The sequence below is a fragment of the Fundulus heteroclitus genome, chromosome 9 (assembly GCF_011125445.2).
Source record: "Fundulus heteroclitus isolate FHET01 chromosome 9, MU-UCD_Fhet_4.1, whole genome shotgun sequence".
Taxonomy (NCBI): domain Eukaryota; kingdom Metazoa; phylum Chordata; class Actinopteri; order Cyprinodontiformes; family Fundulidae; genus Fundulus; species Fundulus heteroclitus.
Window position 1 is genome coordinate 27,659,993 of NC_046369.1, and position 19,413 is coordinate 27,679,405.

Here is a 19,413-nt window from a genome sequence, read left to right on the forward strand (position 1 = left end):
CCTTGAACAGGATGAATAAAAAGCTTATAAATAAATTCACCTTTTATTGCAAGAGCTTAATATCACACTGAAAAGAAAAGAAAAATGTAACATTTAATCTTACTATCATTGTTTATTAAAAAAAAAAAAAAAACACAATGGATCCCCTAAAAATTTCTCTAAAAATGCTGCAGTAACACTTTGTAGTTTTGGGCCCATTTCAATGAGGGCGCAGGGGGAGGGGGGACAAATGAGTCTCCATAAGAACCATTAAAAATAAAAAGCGATCCATATGCCAATTGATGTGTTTGGGAGGCGTGTGAGGAAAAAGCCTTTTTCAAGCTCAAACTTGAACTGAAATATAAGTCCACGGAGACTAAGACTGAGTTTACGGCAACAAAAACTTCAAGTGGATTAAGTGTAAAATAAAGGTTGAATATCTTGTGTCTACTGATGATTACGGTGGAGGATCTAGGCGGCTGTGGGCCTAAATATCTTCCACTAGCATGACATCCTGAGCTTTTTAAAATACCAGGAGATTTAAAAAAAAAAGATTGTTTTCTACCAGAAGACCAAAACGGTGTCACCCCAGGGTGTTTTAACAAGACTACGATCCAAAACCTACAGCCAAACTAACCCAAATAGTTCACCTGGTCATATCAGTCTCTAGACCTGCTATGAAAAAAAACAAAAAACGGTGTTGAGCTGAAGAGAAGAGCTCATAAGCGAGGACCCAGGACTACGTAGTGTACCACCAAATAATCGTGTTCAACTTAACGGATTTCTCTTAAGTTTTCAGTGTGACACGACGCTGCCACCGTAAAAGATTTGTTAAACGTAAAGCCTTTACACATCTCTATCTGGGCCGTCTATATGTCTACAGGGCCACGTGGATACGTCTTTGGCTTTTGCTGCATTTAAGGTAAACCCTGGGGGTATAGTATTTGTGCGTCGGTTAAAACGATTTGCCTCATTTGGAGATAAAATAGACTTAAATCCTGAAATGTGTCAAGCCTGAGAGCGAGAAAGAAATTAAAGGGTTAGGCTCCAGTACTGACCGCTCTGCTTTAAGGCCGGCATGTTCGCTTGAAGTGTGAAAATGCTTTAGTAAGCGTTTAATTGATCTCAAGATCATCTGAGAAAAAGAATCCAAAACTACAGGGGTACAGTCTTTTTAGAGCAGTTAACATTTGTGATTTAAGAGTAGAAGCTTTGTTTTTTTGTAAATTGTTGGTTTTACATACAAACTAACCCTACTGCATTCTGTTAGACTGTTTCCTGAACAAGACCCGTATAGCTCACTTCAGATTCAACCCTTATTCTTCCAATCGAGCCTCTTGTTTTCTGTTGCAAAAAATTTCCTCACTTTATTTTTTTATTTATTTTTTTATTTGGCTGACCCATGCTGATGTTGTAAAAAACACATATCTCATGTTGTGTAGGAGATTTTGCCCTACAAGTATATTTGATTGTACTCTCAACAAACTACAGTGGAGGATTAAGGCAGAGTTGCTGTTAAAGCCTCACTTTTCTTTAAAGGCGAGCAAATATGTATGGCAACGACAGGTTTTAATGCATTTTAAATACATCTCCATGTTTGTATAACTTCTATATATTGTTTTATGTTTAGGATCAGTTCAGACTCAGAAAATGTGTCGTCTTAAAGGGCAAGTTAAATTTGCAGAAACCTTCAAACGACTGGGAAAACTGAGCCGGCCGTTCGGTTCTGCTCTGCCTATTTTCAAAAAGCTGCAATACAAAACAAATAAAAGAAAAAAAAAAACATAATCAAACTGTGTTCTGTTTCGACGCTGAATGATCTAAAACAAAAACAAAAGTCTTTATGCATCTATCTCCTCATAGGATGAAGCAAGTGATTGAGGGGAGAATTTCTTTTCCACCCTGGAGAGCCCAGCTCTGCGAGAGGAGACAAAGAGGGGTGTCCCTCACTGGAAACGTCTCGACCCCCCCCCCCTCCCCTCTGGGTTTCTTGGCAGCTGTGTGAACGGGGAGGTGGTGGTGGTGGTGGCACTGCGCAGGCTGCGGCATCCGGCTATCTCTGCCAGCCGTCGCTCATCTCCAGCTGCCTGAGAGGCTGCCCCCTCTCCTCTCCGTCTTGCGGGTAGCCGCCGGCTTTGGGAAGCTCCTTCGTCCTGTTGGCCGGGTGGGCTTCTGGAGGGCTTTGGCGAGCTAAATCGGGGTTGCTCGAAGGAGAATGCTGCCTGAGGTGGTGCAGGCGAGGGGAGGACCGAGAGCACATGTGGTCGGGCGAGCTTCGCTCCGACTTGATGCTGAGGTTCAAGGAGGGCAGATGTGGAGAGGTTGAGGAGCAAGACTGAGACGGGAAGGAGCACCCCCCGCTGGACATCCTGGATACAACAATTAAAAATATTAGTTTAAGGACATTTGTACTGTAAGGGCCTTAGGCCTGCTTAATCACAGCTTGTGTTAGTGTGGGAATGTATTGTTCTCATGCTGATTCAAAATCAAGTTTTCTGTGCTATGCTCAAGTATTCACACCCCTTGTCTTTTTCACATTTTACCAAGACAAAAACCCCAAATTTCAAAGCATTTTATTAAAATCCTAATAAAATGCATTGAAATTTGGGGATTTTATGTTGTACACTAACACACACAAAAAAATCTGCCCTTTAAAGAATAGTGGAGAGAAGAAAATATTAGAAAGAAAACTGTAAGGAGTTGACCTGAAGATGAATGTGGCTAAAAACAGAGCAACACTGAAAGAAAACCTGCTAGAAGCTCCAGAGGACTTGAGACCTGAGTGACGGTAAACTTTCCAGCGGAGCTACAGAGAAATAGTTTCTATCAAAGCACATTTCATGTTTTAAAATGGCCACGTCAAAGCTCAGATCCAAATCCAAATAGAAATCTGTGCCAAGACCTGAAAATACCTTTTCCACAGACGAAGAAGCACATATTTCCATTTCTGGTTGAGTTAATTTTATAGCAGGGTACACGCTCTTTGCTTGTTAGTTAACATGTTTTACATTGCAGTAGTCATGTCAAATTTAAGCAATAGTATCAGCTGAGCCATGCTGAACCAAAAAAATAAAACACACCAGATGGCCTCTGACTAAGCTATTTGTAATTTTATCACAGACTTTTTTTTTTTGTTTTACTTTAATTGGAGAGAAGCCTGACCACGATTGTAATCTATCAACTCTCAGTAACCTGGCGGATAAAAACCTTATTTCCTCTTTTCCGTCACAGAACTCAGTCTTTCAATGTTGAAGGTATTCGTCTTCAAACTTGTCTCTGTTTAAAAGGGTAAAATACTGCAACAATATTCCTGTCGTTTAAAAAAAAAAAAGTTAAATTAACTTTTCTAGTCGGCTCCCTTGAGGGAATGAGTCACATCGATGTGAGAAAGGTGACGACTGAATCATGCAAAAGTTGACGCATTTTTTTGTGCCTAATTTCACGAAACATAGCCAATCCCCAACGGAGGAATAGTTGAACGAGAAACTGTTTCAGACGAAGCTTTTTGCATTTACAAGAGCAGCTTTTACGGCTTACCCTGAGCTTATATGTGGCCCCTGAGACTCATGCTGCCAGGGATTCGCCGTTCCTCGCTGAAAACTAACAGAGTGGAAGAAGCCAGGCTGGCTGTACTCTGAAACACAGAAACACACAGGGATGTTAGGATGATTATTTTTTCAAAATGAACGACACACATGGACATAAAACATCTACGGTGTATTACAAGATGCACCTGTGGGGTATTTTTAGGAAATAACTGATACCAGCTTTCTTTCTCAGAATAAGATAGGAAAACGTTGTACACAAAAATTGCACAATAAACCATGCTCATTGTTTTGTTAATCTAACAGATCTGGGATTTCTTGGTAGCTCGGTTCAGGTTTGCCGGACCAGGGACACGTCTAAAAGTAGCAAGACACCAGCCCTAGCGGCCTCACTTGCACAATGATTCATAAGTCCTGTCCTGTAACCTCAGGTCACCTGTTGCCTGAGGTTATCTCATCGATCTAGCAGTAAGGGCTGCACGGAAAGCGAACGAAACACTTATTATGTTTTTTGTGGTGTTAATAATCTAGAGAAGCAGAAAAACAACTTCTGCAGTAACTTCTTTTTTTTTTTTGCACTGGTTAACTTGAACTGCATCAAAGTACGCTACGGACTGAACTTTCAAAGAGTCGTATCAAGACACAGTAAACATGCCAGCCTTTGCTTAACACTTCAAAAAAATCATCAAGAGCGAGACCTGACTTTTTCGTCGAGGACTGCAGCCGCACGTGTCGAGTTAAATATATATTTAGAAACATAAGGCCGTCAAGCAGCAGCCGCTGTTAAGACAAAATATCTGTTGCTTTTAAGAAAAATGGATAGTGCAGCTTCCAGAATGTCAGTGCTAAGTAGTCAAAATATAGATGAAATGTAGGTTTTTGCTTTACTGCACTTGCTGCTGAGTTTTCAACCAGATACACGGCACTGACTTTAATAATCGGACTATGACTCAGTATTTTCAAATGCTTATGCCTAAATAACTCAGACGGACATTGGGGACAAAAAGTCCTGATCATGACATGGTATAAAAATGTAATTTTACCCTTAGCAAATGTAAAGCTATTAAAATAATTTCCCACAGTGTGAAAACTCCGCTTTAAAACAGGATTTTAATTAAGTTGAATTTCATATCTTTTTGGAAATTATTCAGCAAAATTCCAAAAATGTTTTCATTTTTTTATGATGATGCAGAATAATGCCGAGATGTTTTTGTTGTGCTCCCTTATCTTTAAGACGGGTCAGCTCGTGGAGCAAAGATCCGAGGACAGAATTTGATCCTCAATTCCCCTTTTAGATAATTATGCAGTGGCCGCCGCCGCCGCTCTCAGGCCTTTTCCCTACTTTGTAAATTCTTACTTTCATGCCCCATTCCCTAAACCAACCACCCATAACCTTGACAACTCAGCCTAGCCCTACTCCTGACTCACACCCTGATCACCAACTACATCGATGAGCCATCAAATTATTTATATACCATTATGTTTATTAGCCAGCGCGCAGTTGTGAACTGAAACAAAACTTACACAGGAACCGAAAGAGAACTATACAGGTTTTCCTCTCTGCATGCCCTGATCGGACTTGACATCATTCACGAGCCGGAAAGGCTCTCAGACTGTGGCCGCTCAGCGATGTACTGGGTCTGATAGCGCTGTTGAGAGATTCTAGCTATTTACTATTGCGTGTTTGAGGCATGCAAGCCTTTAGCAGCATGTATATATGTCACAGGGATGGAAGCAACAAAGAGTAGAAAAGCTCAAAATTAAATTGCAAATTAGGCTGCTCTATGACTTTTGGGAGTTAGCAAAATGCCATTTTAGGGTTTAAGTTATTGATCCCATTACAGCTGGTGTAAAGTGTGATTTTGTTATCTTTCTGGACAGCCGAGGACCATTTAGCTATTCCTGACCTGCCATTTGCTGTTAGGAAGCTGCATTTGAAGAATGGACAAGCTGGGGTCAAGAGTCCGTGAGCAGGTTTCATCGCAATCGCAAGCCAGGAAAGTTAAAATGCTCACAAAAAACCCAGGAAAAAATAGAACAGGGAAGTTGAAACTGCCAACAGATTCAAGATTCGTCTTTAAAACGGATGTACTTCCCACTGCAATGGAGGTGTCACTTTCTTATTAGCGTCACCTGCCATTTTTAGTCTTAGCTCGTGAAGAGTGCAGCAGGTTGAGTGCACCTCTAGCACAAGCATTTACATTTGTGGTCTTGTTTCGGCGTCTCAATTTGCCCATCCTACGGATATCTAACAAGTCAAGTATAACCATTAGTTCACAGCCTTCGGCAGAGACGTTGGGCTTGTTGGGGGCTCTGCCTGTCCACAATGCTTTAAAAATATACTGTTGGAGCTAAAGCTAAAGCTAAAATATATATATATATATATATATATATATATATATATATATATATATATACTGTTGGAAAAAGAAAACAGACCAACGCAAAATTGGGAAGGAAAACAATACATTGTTTCCGATTTCTTACAAAAAAATCTTAAAAGTGAGCCGTGGATTTTTATTTAGGCCCCTTTGATCTGATGCCTCTAAATATAAATTTCCTTTAAAAGAATAATTAGCAGATAGGCACCACTTGTGTGTAATTTTATCCCAGAATAAACACAGTTGTTCTCCAAAGGTCTCAGAATCCTTTTTTTTTTACAGAACACTGCTAAACAAACTGCATCATAGAGACCAAGAAAACACAGCAGACAGACCAGGGATCAAGATGTGCAAAAAACTAAATCTGGGTTATGTTATAAAACCTAAACTGATAATCCAGCCATGGAGAGAATGAAACAGCCTATGGTCACTCAGGAAGCGCCACAGACATCCACAGCTCAGGTAGGGGAATCTGTTGACAGGACAGTTATCAGAAGCAGGAAGAAATCTCAATCAAAGTTCCCCATAAGCCATAATGGATACACTGGAAGTATGTGGACGAAGGTGCTCAGATCAGATGAAACCAAAACAGAATCTTTTTGGCTCCGTGCAAAACGCTGCGTGGGGCAGAAAACTAACACACCGCATCGCCGTGGACCAGAGGTGGGAAATCCAGGTTCAGAAAGTAAAAAGCCTGTGCATAGTTTAGTTTCAACCATCTGCACTTCCAGCTCCACAGCAAAGACCAGGACTAATGTTTAAATTACAGTGGTCTCAAATCCAGTTCTCCAGGGCCGGTGTTCTGCATCTTTTAGATGCACACCAGACTCCTCCTATTTGATGCAGAGCTCTGCAGAGCTTGGCTCAATCTGATTACCCTCATAGAGTAAGGACTCTTTAGCCAAAGCGGAGGGATGTCAGCAGTCGCCATGATAAGTGCTGTCCCAATAGTGCAGTCAGCAAGGAAGGAGGTAGGAAAACGAGCCTGAATGCTCCCTCCCGTGGCTAGTTCTGCCTAGGAACCTCCCGACGTCCCAAAAGGTATCCCACAATTCTTTGCATGACAGGACGTATAAGCACAGCCACCTCACGGAAATAAACGAAAATGAGTAGAGAGCGAGCGGTTTGTAGTTCATTCACAGAAGGCTGTAGCCCTGGATTTGACTCGCATCTTCCGTGTGCGTTTCCGTCACGTAATGACGTCGGAGGTAAAGGTTGTCGGAATTCGGCACAGCAGTCCGAAACTCCTTTCCTCCCCACCATAGAGTTCTTACACCCTGTGAACGGTCAAGCAACAGGAGCTAGGCATTTCATTCAGGTGTTTAGGGCGAGAGACACGTCTAAAAGCAGCAGGGCCCCAGCCCTCGAGGATTTGAGTTTGGTGCCAGTGGTTTAAAATCCTATTTTTAAGAGAACAAGATAAAGAGAAACCAGGCAGGGGTTTTACTTTCTGAAGTAGGATTTATCCCAAACTCTGCGATGATCAAATCTCTCCCCAAAGTGAAACGTGGTGACGACAGCATCGTGCTGTGGGGACGCGTTTCTGGAGCAGGGATAGGGAAGTCAGTCAGAGTTGATGGGAAGGTGGATGGAGGATGAGAACAGGGCGATCCGAAAGAAAAATCTGGTGGAGACGACAAACGCCTGGGACTGGGGTGAACGCTCATCTTTGAACAAACAGCCAGAGCCACAGAGGAATGGTTTAGATCAAAGCATATCGCAAATCAAGGTCCAGACCTAAACCTGGTAATCTGTGGAAAGACTGATCCCAGATGTTCTCGATCCAGATTGACTGAATTTGAGAACTAATTGGTTGAAATTTCAATCTCTAGATATGCAAAGCTGGTAGAGGCATTCCCCAGAATTGCTGCTATAACTGCAGCAAAAGGCATTTCGACAGAATACAAAGATTTTTATTTTTTTTTGTAAAACAAAATTGGAGAAATCATGTCTAATTTTCCTTCTGCTTCACAATTCTAATCGGATTTCTGTTAGTAGCAAAAAATATCTACAAAAATCAATGCAACATAAAAACAAAATGTGAAGAAATGCTCCAGGGCTTGGAAAGCGTCTTCAAAGCCTTTTACCCACTGGATTACATATTTTATAATTCGAGAGAAATAATTAAAAACAGATTTACCAGCGGCTCCAGGGGAGGGAAGGCCGTAGCCCCCCAAACTGTGACCGAGGAGCCCCGCTTTACCCATCGCCACCATAGAACTGCCGCCGTGCAGGCCCTGGTACAACAGGCTCCTCTGATGATCAGGAGAAACACAGACAGTCAGACACAAAATGTGCCGTTACATCAATCTCTGCAAGACTTGTGATCAGTAATACAGTGAGAAATGAAGTTATGCAAAAAAGCAAACTGTGAATTTATATTACAATCGGCATACATATATAAAAAAAAACATGTATTGGCTTATAAGCTCAGCAAGTGGCGGATTGTTTCATCTGAATTACCACACCGGTGGCACTCACAGCAGAGTTGTGGTTTGCTCTTGCAGCCCCCATGGCCTGATTAGCAGCATCTGCCCGCAGGTTTTCGCTGCCCAGGCTCAGAGGAGGAGGGCTCTTCATGTCCAGAGCTCGGTTCAGGTTGCCATGGGAGAACACAGAGTAGCCGATGCCTAACCAGAGGAAGAGACCGGCAGGACGTGAACGGAGCCCCAAGCTTACTTCACTCATTGAGGAATCATTTATTCAGTCACACATTTTTTCCACCTCCCTCTGCTCCAATCTAAAAGCAACAGAAATGAACTTGTTGATCTAAGAAAACTTGACATATTCGGTTTTGAGCTGATGAAGATGAAGATGTAAAAAAAATATATATATATATCATTCAGAAACAGCACCAACCAGCCAAACTATCAGCAGCTAATGACGGGGTGATGAAGACTGTAAAAGAGGCCGACGTGACAGGCAGGTGTGATGCATTCTGTGTAGAAACCACAAAACTGGTTCTCGCTGCTGTTACACTGGTGGAGGGCCAGTTTCACAAAACAGGCTCATTGCATGTGTGGATTAGTGTACACACACCCACACACACACACACACACACGCGCACACACATACACACACTTCCTGTGAGTTCACAGCCAGCTGCACTGAGGGCTGACAGCATACACATGAAATTCACAGCGAGAGCGCTCAGGGAGAAAAATAAAAAGAATGGCGGATGGATTTCTGCGCCAGGTGCTCTGCCTCACGTCGAAGGCCCTACTCAGCTCAGGGAAGAAATGCTTCAAATGTGATTTAGAGTGAATTCTTCTTTTTATTACTTCTTTTGTGTAATATATATTTTTAAATCACAATAATTTGTGGGTAAATCACTGTACCGATTTTGGCTCTGCAAAGAGATTCATTCTGTGTTTTGTGGGAGCTGCTGTGCTCACCTGCATGTGGCGACATGAAGGCGGGGTGCGGGGCAGCGGGGCTGGCAGATCCTGGGCGAGAGCTCAGAGCCTTAAACCCGCCGGCTCGGTGGGGGGCCGCGCCGGACGCCGAGGAGTTGGGGAAACCGTTCTCACAACCGGCGGACACGAGGAACTGAGTCTCGGGCGACAACAGAGAGGGAGGCTGAGGGACGAAAGCGTAAAGAATCAGAACCACAGTGCAACTCTTAAACTGCCACCACCTGGACGTCCGTGGTGGAAAATCTGCGTGTGTGTGTGTGTGTGTGTGTGTGTGTTGAGCGAGTGAGCGAAAGCAGAAGTGTGTGTGGACTGACACAGAAGCGCTGGCGAGCCACAGAGAGATCCATGCTGTCGCTGCCAGGATACTTGTCCGCCGCAGCCTGCACGCTCTCCTCGCTGTCGAGCTCTGAGCCGTCCAGGCCGACGCCTTTTCTGCGCAGCGTCTGACCCGGGGCAAAAGAGCGCACGTTGAGACACACCCGATCACAGCCGCATGGTTTGAAACTACATCATCCTGCCTTAAAATTTCATCATCAAGTAAACTATTCTGGTGATAAGACCCTAGCAGGGCTGACACGATGGGGTCATTTTCAATAGATCTCATCTGTCACTGCAACCTTTTCAACACTCTGCGTCCTTTAATATCTTTGACACTCTCGCCTGTGTTAGCTGTGTGAATGCAAATAGCAAAACATATTATTGGGATGCAAAGTGTGAATTCATAACACTTACGATGCATGTGAAATATATCAGCAAACAATTGTTGCACTCCAAACAGTGCCTTGCGATGTTCATTTAGCAAAAAAAACCCCACATTGAGATGACGACTCATGGTCGATACGCTGTGGCCAGACTTGTGTTTTTTTTTTTCTCTTTTAAGGTTTTGCAGGATTTCTTTTAAAAATCTGAACACCGCCCCCCCCCAAGTACCTCCAATATGTCGGTGTTGGTGCGACTCTCGTGCGGCTCGCTGTACTCTGTGTATTTCAGCAGCACTTTGTCCATGTCGGTGCTGGCGTACTGGAACAGACGGTTGGTGCTGTTGAAGATGATGAGGGCGATCTCGCAGTCACAGAGCACGCTCAGCTCGTACGCCTTTTTCATCAGACCAAACTTGCGTTTAGTGAAGGTCACCTGCCACGGTAGGAACAAAAGTAGAGCTAAACAGCATGCCGCGAATAAATGCAACACATAATATCCTTCATTTGGCTTGGATGATTTATTACATTAAACTAATAATAATAATAATAATAATAATAATAATAATAATAATAATAATAATAATAATAATAATAATAATAATAATAGTATTAGTCACTGCATATACAATTATGCATATACCTCCTGTTACCCTCCCCCCAAAAGTCTAAAAAAGTCTCATATTCACACATCGTTTATAAACTATAACAGTCTAGACCAGGGGTCTGCGGCCTGCAGCTGCAGAACCGCATCCGGATCTTTGGCCCCTCCACTGAGGCTCTCATAGACCCGAATGATGATGATGAACTTTGTTGTCCCAAAGGGAAATTTGTCTTGGTGACAGACTCTGGCTGCTCTTTGTTCAAAAACAATGAGAAATGTTTTTGAATAAACGGAATAAGAGAGGGTGGTTTTAGCTGTTTTTTTTTTCTGCTATTGACTCGCATTGTAAATTTGGCAATAGGTAGATGGACATGAAGGCGGTTGGTGTGACAGAAGGAAATGCAGAAGATAGTGTTAGATGGAGACAGATGACTCACTGTGGCGACCCCTGAAAGGGAGAAGCCGGTTTTAGCAGTTTTTCTGTGCGTTAATATCCTGATAGAATATCTACAACGGAAGGGCACCGATGGTACAAGCCTTTCATTTGTGGAAGGAGATCACGCCGCTGGCCTCATTTTAAAAAATAAAAAGATTTTTCCTTTGGAAAAGTAACAGGGTTTATTTTATTCACAAATCTGGAAACAGAAACACCATTTTGTTTAATTTCATTAGCTTTCAACAGGAAACGCTCCATTTTTAATGTGATAAATGCGGCCTTAGACAAACTTTTCACTTTATTGCAACGGGGGGCAAAAGTGGTTCTTTGAACTGAAATGATAGCTGATCCCTGGTCTAGACCGAATAGCGCACATCCGCCAAAATACTTTTCACTCTGATAGAGAAGACTGCACAATGCGTTCAGACACAAGCACCCTCATCCCTCAAGATGTGTCAAATACTCAAGACACATGGGACTCAGACAACACAAAACCAACCGTGTTGAACATCTAGAGAAATAAACAAGTTGTGCACACTGGTACTTTTGTCTTGTGACCTCAGACTTCGTTCACCTCGGTTTTCATTGCATATTTTTAACCTCCGATGTTCGCCAAACGGCAGGTTTGGTGAGCTGTGTACGCTAACCTTTAAATTAACCTTAATTGACTCTAAAACACTTTGCAGTAACTTTATGTTGGCGTGTCCAGTTAATTTCTAAAAGCTCTATAAATGATGAGTTTGTTGACCTTAAGATGAGCTTTGCATTAGACAGCAGGACTTAGATCTGGTTAAATTTACAGCAATGCTTCATAGAATTTCAGTAAACTATCAAATTAACCCACTGGAACGCATCCTGGGCCACTGATGCAACGCATGTCTCAATAATCTCAATATGCACCGTTTCAGCGTCTTGCCAAGACTCGGATAATCATTTCAAAAGCTGGTTACTCACTGGAGGTTTTAACAGCTTTTATATTTAAAACACATTTGAAGTTTTTTCTTTCTTGTAGGACAAACTGCCACCAGTTTCAATTTGAATTGAGCAAAAACTGTACTATATTATAAAAATGTAGCTGTTTGCAAAGAGTATTTTTGGGGATTTTCAGCAGGTTTGCTGCAAAGTGCAAACACGATATAAAACAGGATCAAACCTCCCAGTCAAAATCTCAACACTATGAGCTTTTCTGCCTGTCTCATAAGCAAATGTTTCAAAGGCACTGTCTGACTTAAAACAAAAGTTAAAAGTTATAAAAGGATTTACATGCCAAATAGGGCAGCCATTGCTCTGGTTGTTTTGCACATGCATAATATCACCCTGTGTTATTTTCTTCATGTCAGCACTGCTACGGCTTAACATTTGTATCTAAATCATATCAGTAAAAATATGTCCACCTGAAATCTGACTTTTTGACATTGGATTTCTGAATTGAATTTTATTGCAATCCGATCTTTAAATGTTGACGTCGTCTGCTTCTTCTAGCCTCTTCCTACGTATAATGGGACACATTTCTTTTTTCATGCTTTGGTTTTCTTTAACCTTTTACAGATTTTTGATCTTCACTGCTTCTGTTTTGCTTTGTAAAGAATCTGTTGACCAAAATTTTGTACAAAGCCTGCTATATTAATAAATAAAAAAACTTCAATTCTTGTTACATACATTGCAAAGTTTCAGCTGTTTTGAAAAAATTAATTTTAATTTGGAAAAAAACAAATAGGAATGTAGTGTGAATGAAACACTTTCTTGGTTCTTTATGAAATGTTTGCTTTCAGCAGCAGGTATGAAGGTGATACAGAAATGCACAAACAATCTGAGACAGTTATTTTTGTGTGTCGACTCACCTGTCTGTTCCTCTGGTCAAGAATACGAGAAATTTGGATTTTCTTTCTCCCCATGTTTTCTGGCAATACTCTAAACCTGTGAACAAATAACAACAAATATTTAGGTCACTGGCCCTGGAAATTTTTTCCTCATATTTTGCCACGTGACAGCCATAAAGTTGCCAGTTTCACAGCTAAAGAAAAGCATCCCCACACTATGCTGCAGCCACCACTATGTTTCACCATGAGGATTTTGTCCCACTGGTTATGGGTTGTTGAAACTGCAAATGACACTTCTTATGGCTTATTGCCACTTTTAAATAAAGTCTAGATTTGTGAAGCATGACTAAGTTGTCCTGCCAACGAATTCTTCCGGCTGAGCTTTTTATTCACTAATATTCTGTATTAATTAAATCTCAGAGGCCCTTACATTACACCTGTGTTTCTATTTGAAATAAAATTACACACCGATGGCTCTATTTACAGAACAAGTGACTCCTAAAGGCAACTGGTTGCACTGGATTTTATTTTAGGGGTATCAGAGTAAAGCGGTCTAAATACAAATGAAGGTAACATTTGTCAAATTTCCATTTATACGGAATTTTGAAAACAATTGTACGCTGTAAGAAAATTTGTAAACATTCAGTGTGCACAAGCACTTTTGCATGGTTTTCCACAGAATAATTAATTGGGGTTCAGAGAAGTTTATGTTTTTGGAATATGTGAAATGGTGCATAAAAGAAAATATTCTGACACATCTCATCTGCCTCGGTTCTTCTTGTAGATTGTGTTTGTGCATAATAACATTTATAACGTTCTTTAATTTCCTTACAGAGGGGCAATAATGGATGTTTCTATTCCATCCTAGTCTAATTTCTGTGCAAATATTTCTGTCCTTATATAAATGCGTTTTAACGGATCCGTATCCTGGCAGCATTAATCTTGGTCAAGTAAATGTAACCTTTTCTGGTTACATTAAATCAAAAATGTTAAAAAAGTGGACAAAAGTAGACTTTCATATAATACAGAATTGGAATTTTTTAAAGTAAAATTCACCTCTTAATCAACAACAGTAAATGCTCTCACATCCGTATATTTCTGATGAGAAAATGTCCTTCGTTCGGTTGAAGTGACTCAGGTTCCTTCCTCTCAGTTCACGTTGAGGGGGGGGAGTGTTTATTTTTACCACCATAAGGCGATGCGGTCTGAAGTCAGAGCCACTTTTGCCAGACCATTTGTCCACGCAGACTGAAAGAGTCCGCGCGTTACTAACCCCCCCCACCCCCCCCCCCCCCCCCCAAGCCTAGCAGCGCGGTGCTCGAATGCGCCGCTTGGCCCCAAGAGACGGGGTTAAAAATACAGTCCACGGCTCCTTTTTAGAGGTTCAGCAGGCAATAGCTTAAACCAAACAGCAGAAGGAAAACGATGTGAGTGTGTGTGTGTGTTTTTGAAAGATGGCCCAACAACGTGAGCCACCCACTCCTCTCTCATGCACAGCTAGGTTGGAGAAAAAGCGGGACCCTGAAGGGGCAGAGGGCAGAGACATGGATAGATTGCGGCTGGCTTGAGAATGTTTTGAAACTCTGTTTTCTTTATTTACTCGGTGTCAAAAACCTTGCTGTTGTTCCTTCTCTAAGGAGCTTCACTTTATAGAAAAGAAAAAATCTGCTACCGTTGCCGGAGTCCTATGCGCTTTGCTTTTACCTCACATTGGTTATTTCATCGTCGTGACATGACCGTACGATACATCTCTAAAGCCCGGTGGAATTTCTGCTGGTTTTTCCCCCTTAATTCTGGACGTGTAGCGGAGTTTTCTAAATTTAGCCCGCTTGCCCCTGCTTGATGCTGCTCGAGCGGATATGGCGCCCGTGTTCCCATGACCCCTGAAGTGCCCGCTGCCCCTCAACGTAAGCTTGGCACAAAGGCATCTGGGTCACATCTGGTGGAATCCACCTCTTTGACAATTACCTTATAAAGTTAGATGAAATCTGCTGCACCGTGCATGAGACACACAGTAAAACCTGCCGACCAGCCAGCGCTACGGTCAAACAAAGAGCGTAATGGACAAATCGGACCACAAAAACCAGTGTTGGTCTATCTGACTGACAACTATGATACCACAAAGAATTCACACTTGGCTCGGGGGCAAGCTGTTGAATTTTTTTTTTTTTTTCTTTCTCACACCAGAAGTGAGACAATTTAACCTCATATCAAGACATTTTATGGGTGGAAAGACGGGGAAGTGGGACATGTTTGAAGCAGAGCAAAAAGATCCTTATCTCGCGTCTTTACAGAAGGTTCCCCTCGTCTACCAAATAACCAAATTAAAGCTATCAAGCGCCACAGACTGCTCTGTGAAAAACACATCACTAAAAGAGTAAATATAGCCACGCATCCAGCCAGGGAGCGCAGAGCTGGCTGCTGAGCTCTTTGTGGTTTCACAGGTTTGTCAAGAGCCTAAAGGCCAAGACAGGCAGGAAAAGCCTGGCTGCGCCTCACAACTCATAATGCAACATTTCCCATATTAAAACGGCTATTTGAGGTCCGCATGTATACAGATCTAGTCAAGGCAGGTGGATCCACCTACTCCTCGTGACCTTTCATCTCTACGGTCGACTCCTGAACAAGCCGACCCTGAAAAAGAAAAAAAAAAAAACGTATCCTATTTGTATTTTCTTGAAAACCTCATGAATACAAGGCAGAAGTACTGTCTGTACTGTTGATTGTACACATAGAAAGCTGCCCCTGGGTCTGTGATGGGAAAAGACTCCATCAGATCTCTAAGAGAGAGCAGAAAACACAGGGCACCAACACTCGGTGCGGCGGGTATGCTCAGTAACCCACCAGGGATCCTCTCACTGATTACAGGCGGAAAAAAAGGACAGCATGACTCGTGTAGAAAAAAGTCACCAAAATTAAAGTAAAACAGCCCAGGCACATTTCAATCATGCTGATGTTTTATAGTGTATGGTCCATGTGTTCCTCCTGCAGTAAACCTTACACATGAATGAGAAAGGGGGGGGGGGGGGGGGGGGGGTAAAGTGGGGCATTTGCAGAGAATTGAGGGTTCTGCTTCGATGGTTTCCTTTCCATGAGTCATTCAGCTCATGGTGGCATGTAAATGTTTCAGAAACATGGTAGACACGTGCACGCACATCAAAACTGAGGCAGCTCGCAACTGATCGTTTACATCAAAAGAAATTTCAGAGAGCTATCGGCATTATAATGTGTGTTAAATGTGGCGAGATAGGAGGTCATTTGTGGTGAGGGAGGAAACGCACTCAGTCTCTACGTTCTCCACTTTGCAGTAAAAAAAAGAAAAAAACTTTAGGTTTTTGACAGAGGGGTGAGTGAATTCAGACAGATGCCCGCTATTATTGTATGAAATCTAAATGCAGCAGAATTAATGTGGATAACACCAGAATGGATGTGAGATTAGATTCACAAATGGACACAGCCCGATCATTCTTTAAATGTTTTAAAATTCTGAAAAAGGGGAGGTAGCGGTGTGTGTAAGGCAACTAATTAATGGTTAATATAATTAATGCCTTTTCTGTCAAACTGATGTCCTCCAGCGACAGAGCACGGTAAATTTGAGGAAGGGCAGCAACAAAAAGCATTTTAGTCCTTAAAAAGGTTAGCTGTTTAACAACGTATCATCCATTCTTTGGGAAACATTTCCGTTTAGTCACACTAGGTTTATTTGTACGACGCCAAAATACAGCGAATGTTGTCTCTAGGCATATTGCAGGACAAAAACTTTGCCCAATCCCTTTTCAGTTTTACAGGTCCAAATGCAATTCAAATTCAAATCAGGCCAAGTCATTCTAGTAAGGTCTACTTGTCACATTGAAGACTAGGTTATTTAGAGTGTTTTTTTTAACTATTTTTACGCTTTATGATGTCACATGTGCACTGTTTTTTTTTTTTGTCTTTATCCTATGTGTTTTTTTTATGCTTGTTTTCGTCGCAAAGCACTTTGTGGCTTTTGACCTGTAAAAAGTACTATATAAATAAAATGTACGTACTTACATGCAGGACCAATTACATGTGGCCATTTTGGGGCCAATCATAACGTAGCAAAATTAAAGCCCGTTGATCAGATGACGCCACTTGGTAAAAAAAATAATCTAAGGAAGCGCGGCCGATTGTCTTGGGTCGTTGACTTTGCAGGAGTCTTCGTGTTACACAGCGGCAGTAATGTGAGGCACACTAACATAGATGCAACTTTATGTTCACTCCCGAGAGAAAATAATAATGCAAAATATATTTACACAGGACTATAATACGGTATTTAGCCATAATTTATTTATATTTTACGTTAAAGGGTTGTTGTAGCATTGCACCGTTTGGTTGTTCAGATCGTGTCACTAGTTTTTTCTTTTTAAAATGGAGGTAAGCCAATGTGGGTAGCAGCTTTGCCAGATTTGAAAAGCATCTTGGCATCTTTTTTTTTTTTTTTTTTACAATCAGTCTGTGAAGGCCTTATACACCACTTGTTTCTCCTTTTTTAAGCACATTTTAATATTGCATGCGTGTCAAACCATGCTTCTATTTTTTCTTTTTTTAGCAAAGGTGACAAAAGAAATATGAACCAATCACGCTCAGCTTAAGGGAATGCATTAAGGTTGTATAAACACAAGGCTTCCATGCAGTGCAGTTTAAAAAAGATATTTTGTTAAATTATTGGTAGGTGCAGACGTTGTGTGGAGCGATTTGGTTCTTCCCTTCAGTTTAGGAACCTTTTAATGTCTGGATGACACTTTGTTGAGGGTCACATAACTTGAAAGGTAGAAAAGGTGTGCATACGACAAATGTTTTTAAGGGGATAGACGGAGAAGGAGTGGAGGAAAAAAAAAGGTCACTAGGAATTTGAATTGCATCAAGCTTTTCATTCAGAGAAACAAAACAACATTAACGACAAAAAAAGACTTCTTTGGTTATTCCGTTAGACTTTGAGACCATGACAAGATGTGGAATATTGCGTTCATGCAAATGTTATGTATTTATATATTTTTACACATTAATTAATTAACTTGCATCCCAGTGGTCTGTGTTTACATGTGGGAGCACAAAAGTCTATTTGTGTGTGTGCTTGTCAGCGTGAGGGTCAGACAGTTCATCCGCTCGCTTCAGGCCTGAGCAGAGCAATGGCGAGGAAATTTTTGTCTAATTTTAACTGGAGATAATTCAATTGCCTTGATATTTTTTGATCAGACAGGCACTGGTGGGCACGATTGGGACTTTTGACCTTTCCGTGAATAGAGAATAAAAGATTTCAGGACTTGTATGTATTTGGTGGGCAACCATTCAAAGGTTTCTCTGTCTGCAAATAGGAACTAGGCCTCAGTGAAAACTTACCACAAAATGGCACAACCTCAATTTCCTGCAAAAATCTATCTATCTATCTATCTATCTATCTATCTATCTATCTATCTATCTATCTATCTATCTATCTATCTATCTATCTATCTATCTATCTATCTATCTATCTATCTATCTATCTATCTATCTATCTATCTATCCATCTATCTATCTATCTATCTATCTATCTATCTATCTATCTATCTATCTATCTATCTATCTATCTATCTATCTATCTATCTATCTATCTATCTATCTCAATACTTTTGGAAGAGGAGGTATCATGACGTGGGCCCATTTTCATACAATGGAGGGTTATATTTATACAATGACCCGTATGAACCTAAAGTCCAAAGAATCCCAAAATACAAAGCCTGGAAAACGTTTGTGCATGATTAAACCTAACAAATTGTTTATGTCAGTCAAAATAGAGCGTTTAAGAATAGCCCGTCTGTCCCCGAGTTGCCAAGCACCTCTGTCTAATATAGCTTCATCCACAGACAGCTCTTAATAACACAGCAACAGGTACTTAACTCACAGCTGTGTCATGAAATCTGCCGCACAGGAAACCCGACAAAATGCTGCTCATTTCCCTTTAAACTCCCCAGAAAAAAAAACACCTATATTTACAAATATCTAAACATATGTCATTAATAAAAAATAGAGCATAATCTCACCCTTTTTTCTGTCGAAGTCCTCTTTTTTTTCCTGGGGTTCCCACTTGATTTGTTTAGCAATTGTTATACCGCACTGGACCAGTTTTAGAGACGACAAAACAAAAAACGTGAAGTTGGCAAAAAGGAACCGCAGGGGTTTATTAAAACGAGCAGAAGGAGTCCCGGCGTGCGCTCTGCTGCGACGCTGATGAAGAAATATTCACCTGATGCGGACGCAGCGGGTGGTTCAGGAGCGCAGCGCTCCGCTTTCCAACAGCTGGCCGCTGCTGCGCGCCGCCCGCCTCCCTCTCACCGCACACCGCCTCCCCGCTCCTGCCATTGGACGCGCTCCTCCGCCTCCCATCCGGATTCAAACGCACCCTTCTCCAAAACATACCCGCAGTTTTTGAACAAAAGGATGAAAGAACAACTTTTTTTCTATATATGTAATACATATGATAAAGAACACCGACTGACCCAAAAGGGGATTTTTTTTCTTTCAATACAAGTTAGA

At 41.6% G+C, this 19,413-nt stretch overlaps 1 protein-coding gene across 1 annotated transcript; it reads right to left on the reverse strand.

Annotated features, from left to right (window-relative positions):
* Nucleotides 1–422: 422 nt before the first annotated feature.
* On the reverse strand, nt 423–19,208 carry mef2b (myocyte enhancer factor 2b). The gene is made up of 9 exons (XM_036141375.1): nt 18,921–19,208; nt 12,901–12,976; nt 10,252–10,455; nt 9,636–9,764; nt 9,301–9,484; nt 8,387–8,535; nt 8,046–8,160; nt 3,517–3,613; nt 423–2,348 (listed from the first exon to the last, which is right to left on the reverse strand). The coding sequence occupies exons 2-9, from the start codon at nt 12,952–12,954 to the stop codon at nt 2,033–2,035; spliced, it is 1,248 nt and encodes a 415-aa protein (XP_035997268.1). The 5' UTR covers nt 12,955–12,976; nt 18,921–19,208; the 3' UTR covers nt 423–2,032.
* Between the last annotated feature and the right edge of the window lie 205 nt (nt 19,209–19,413).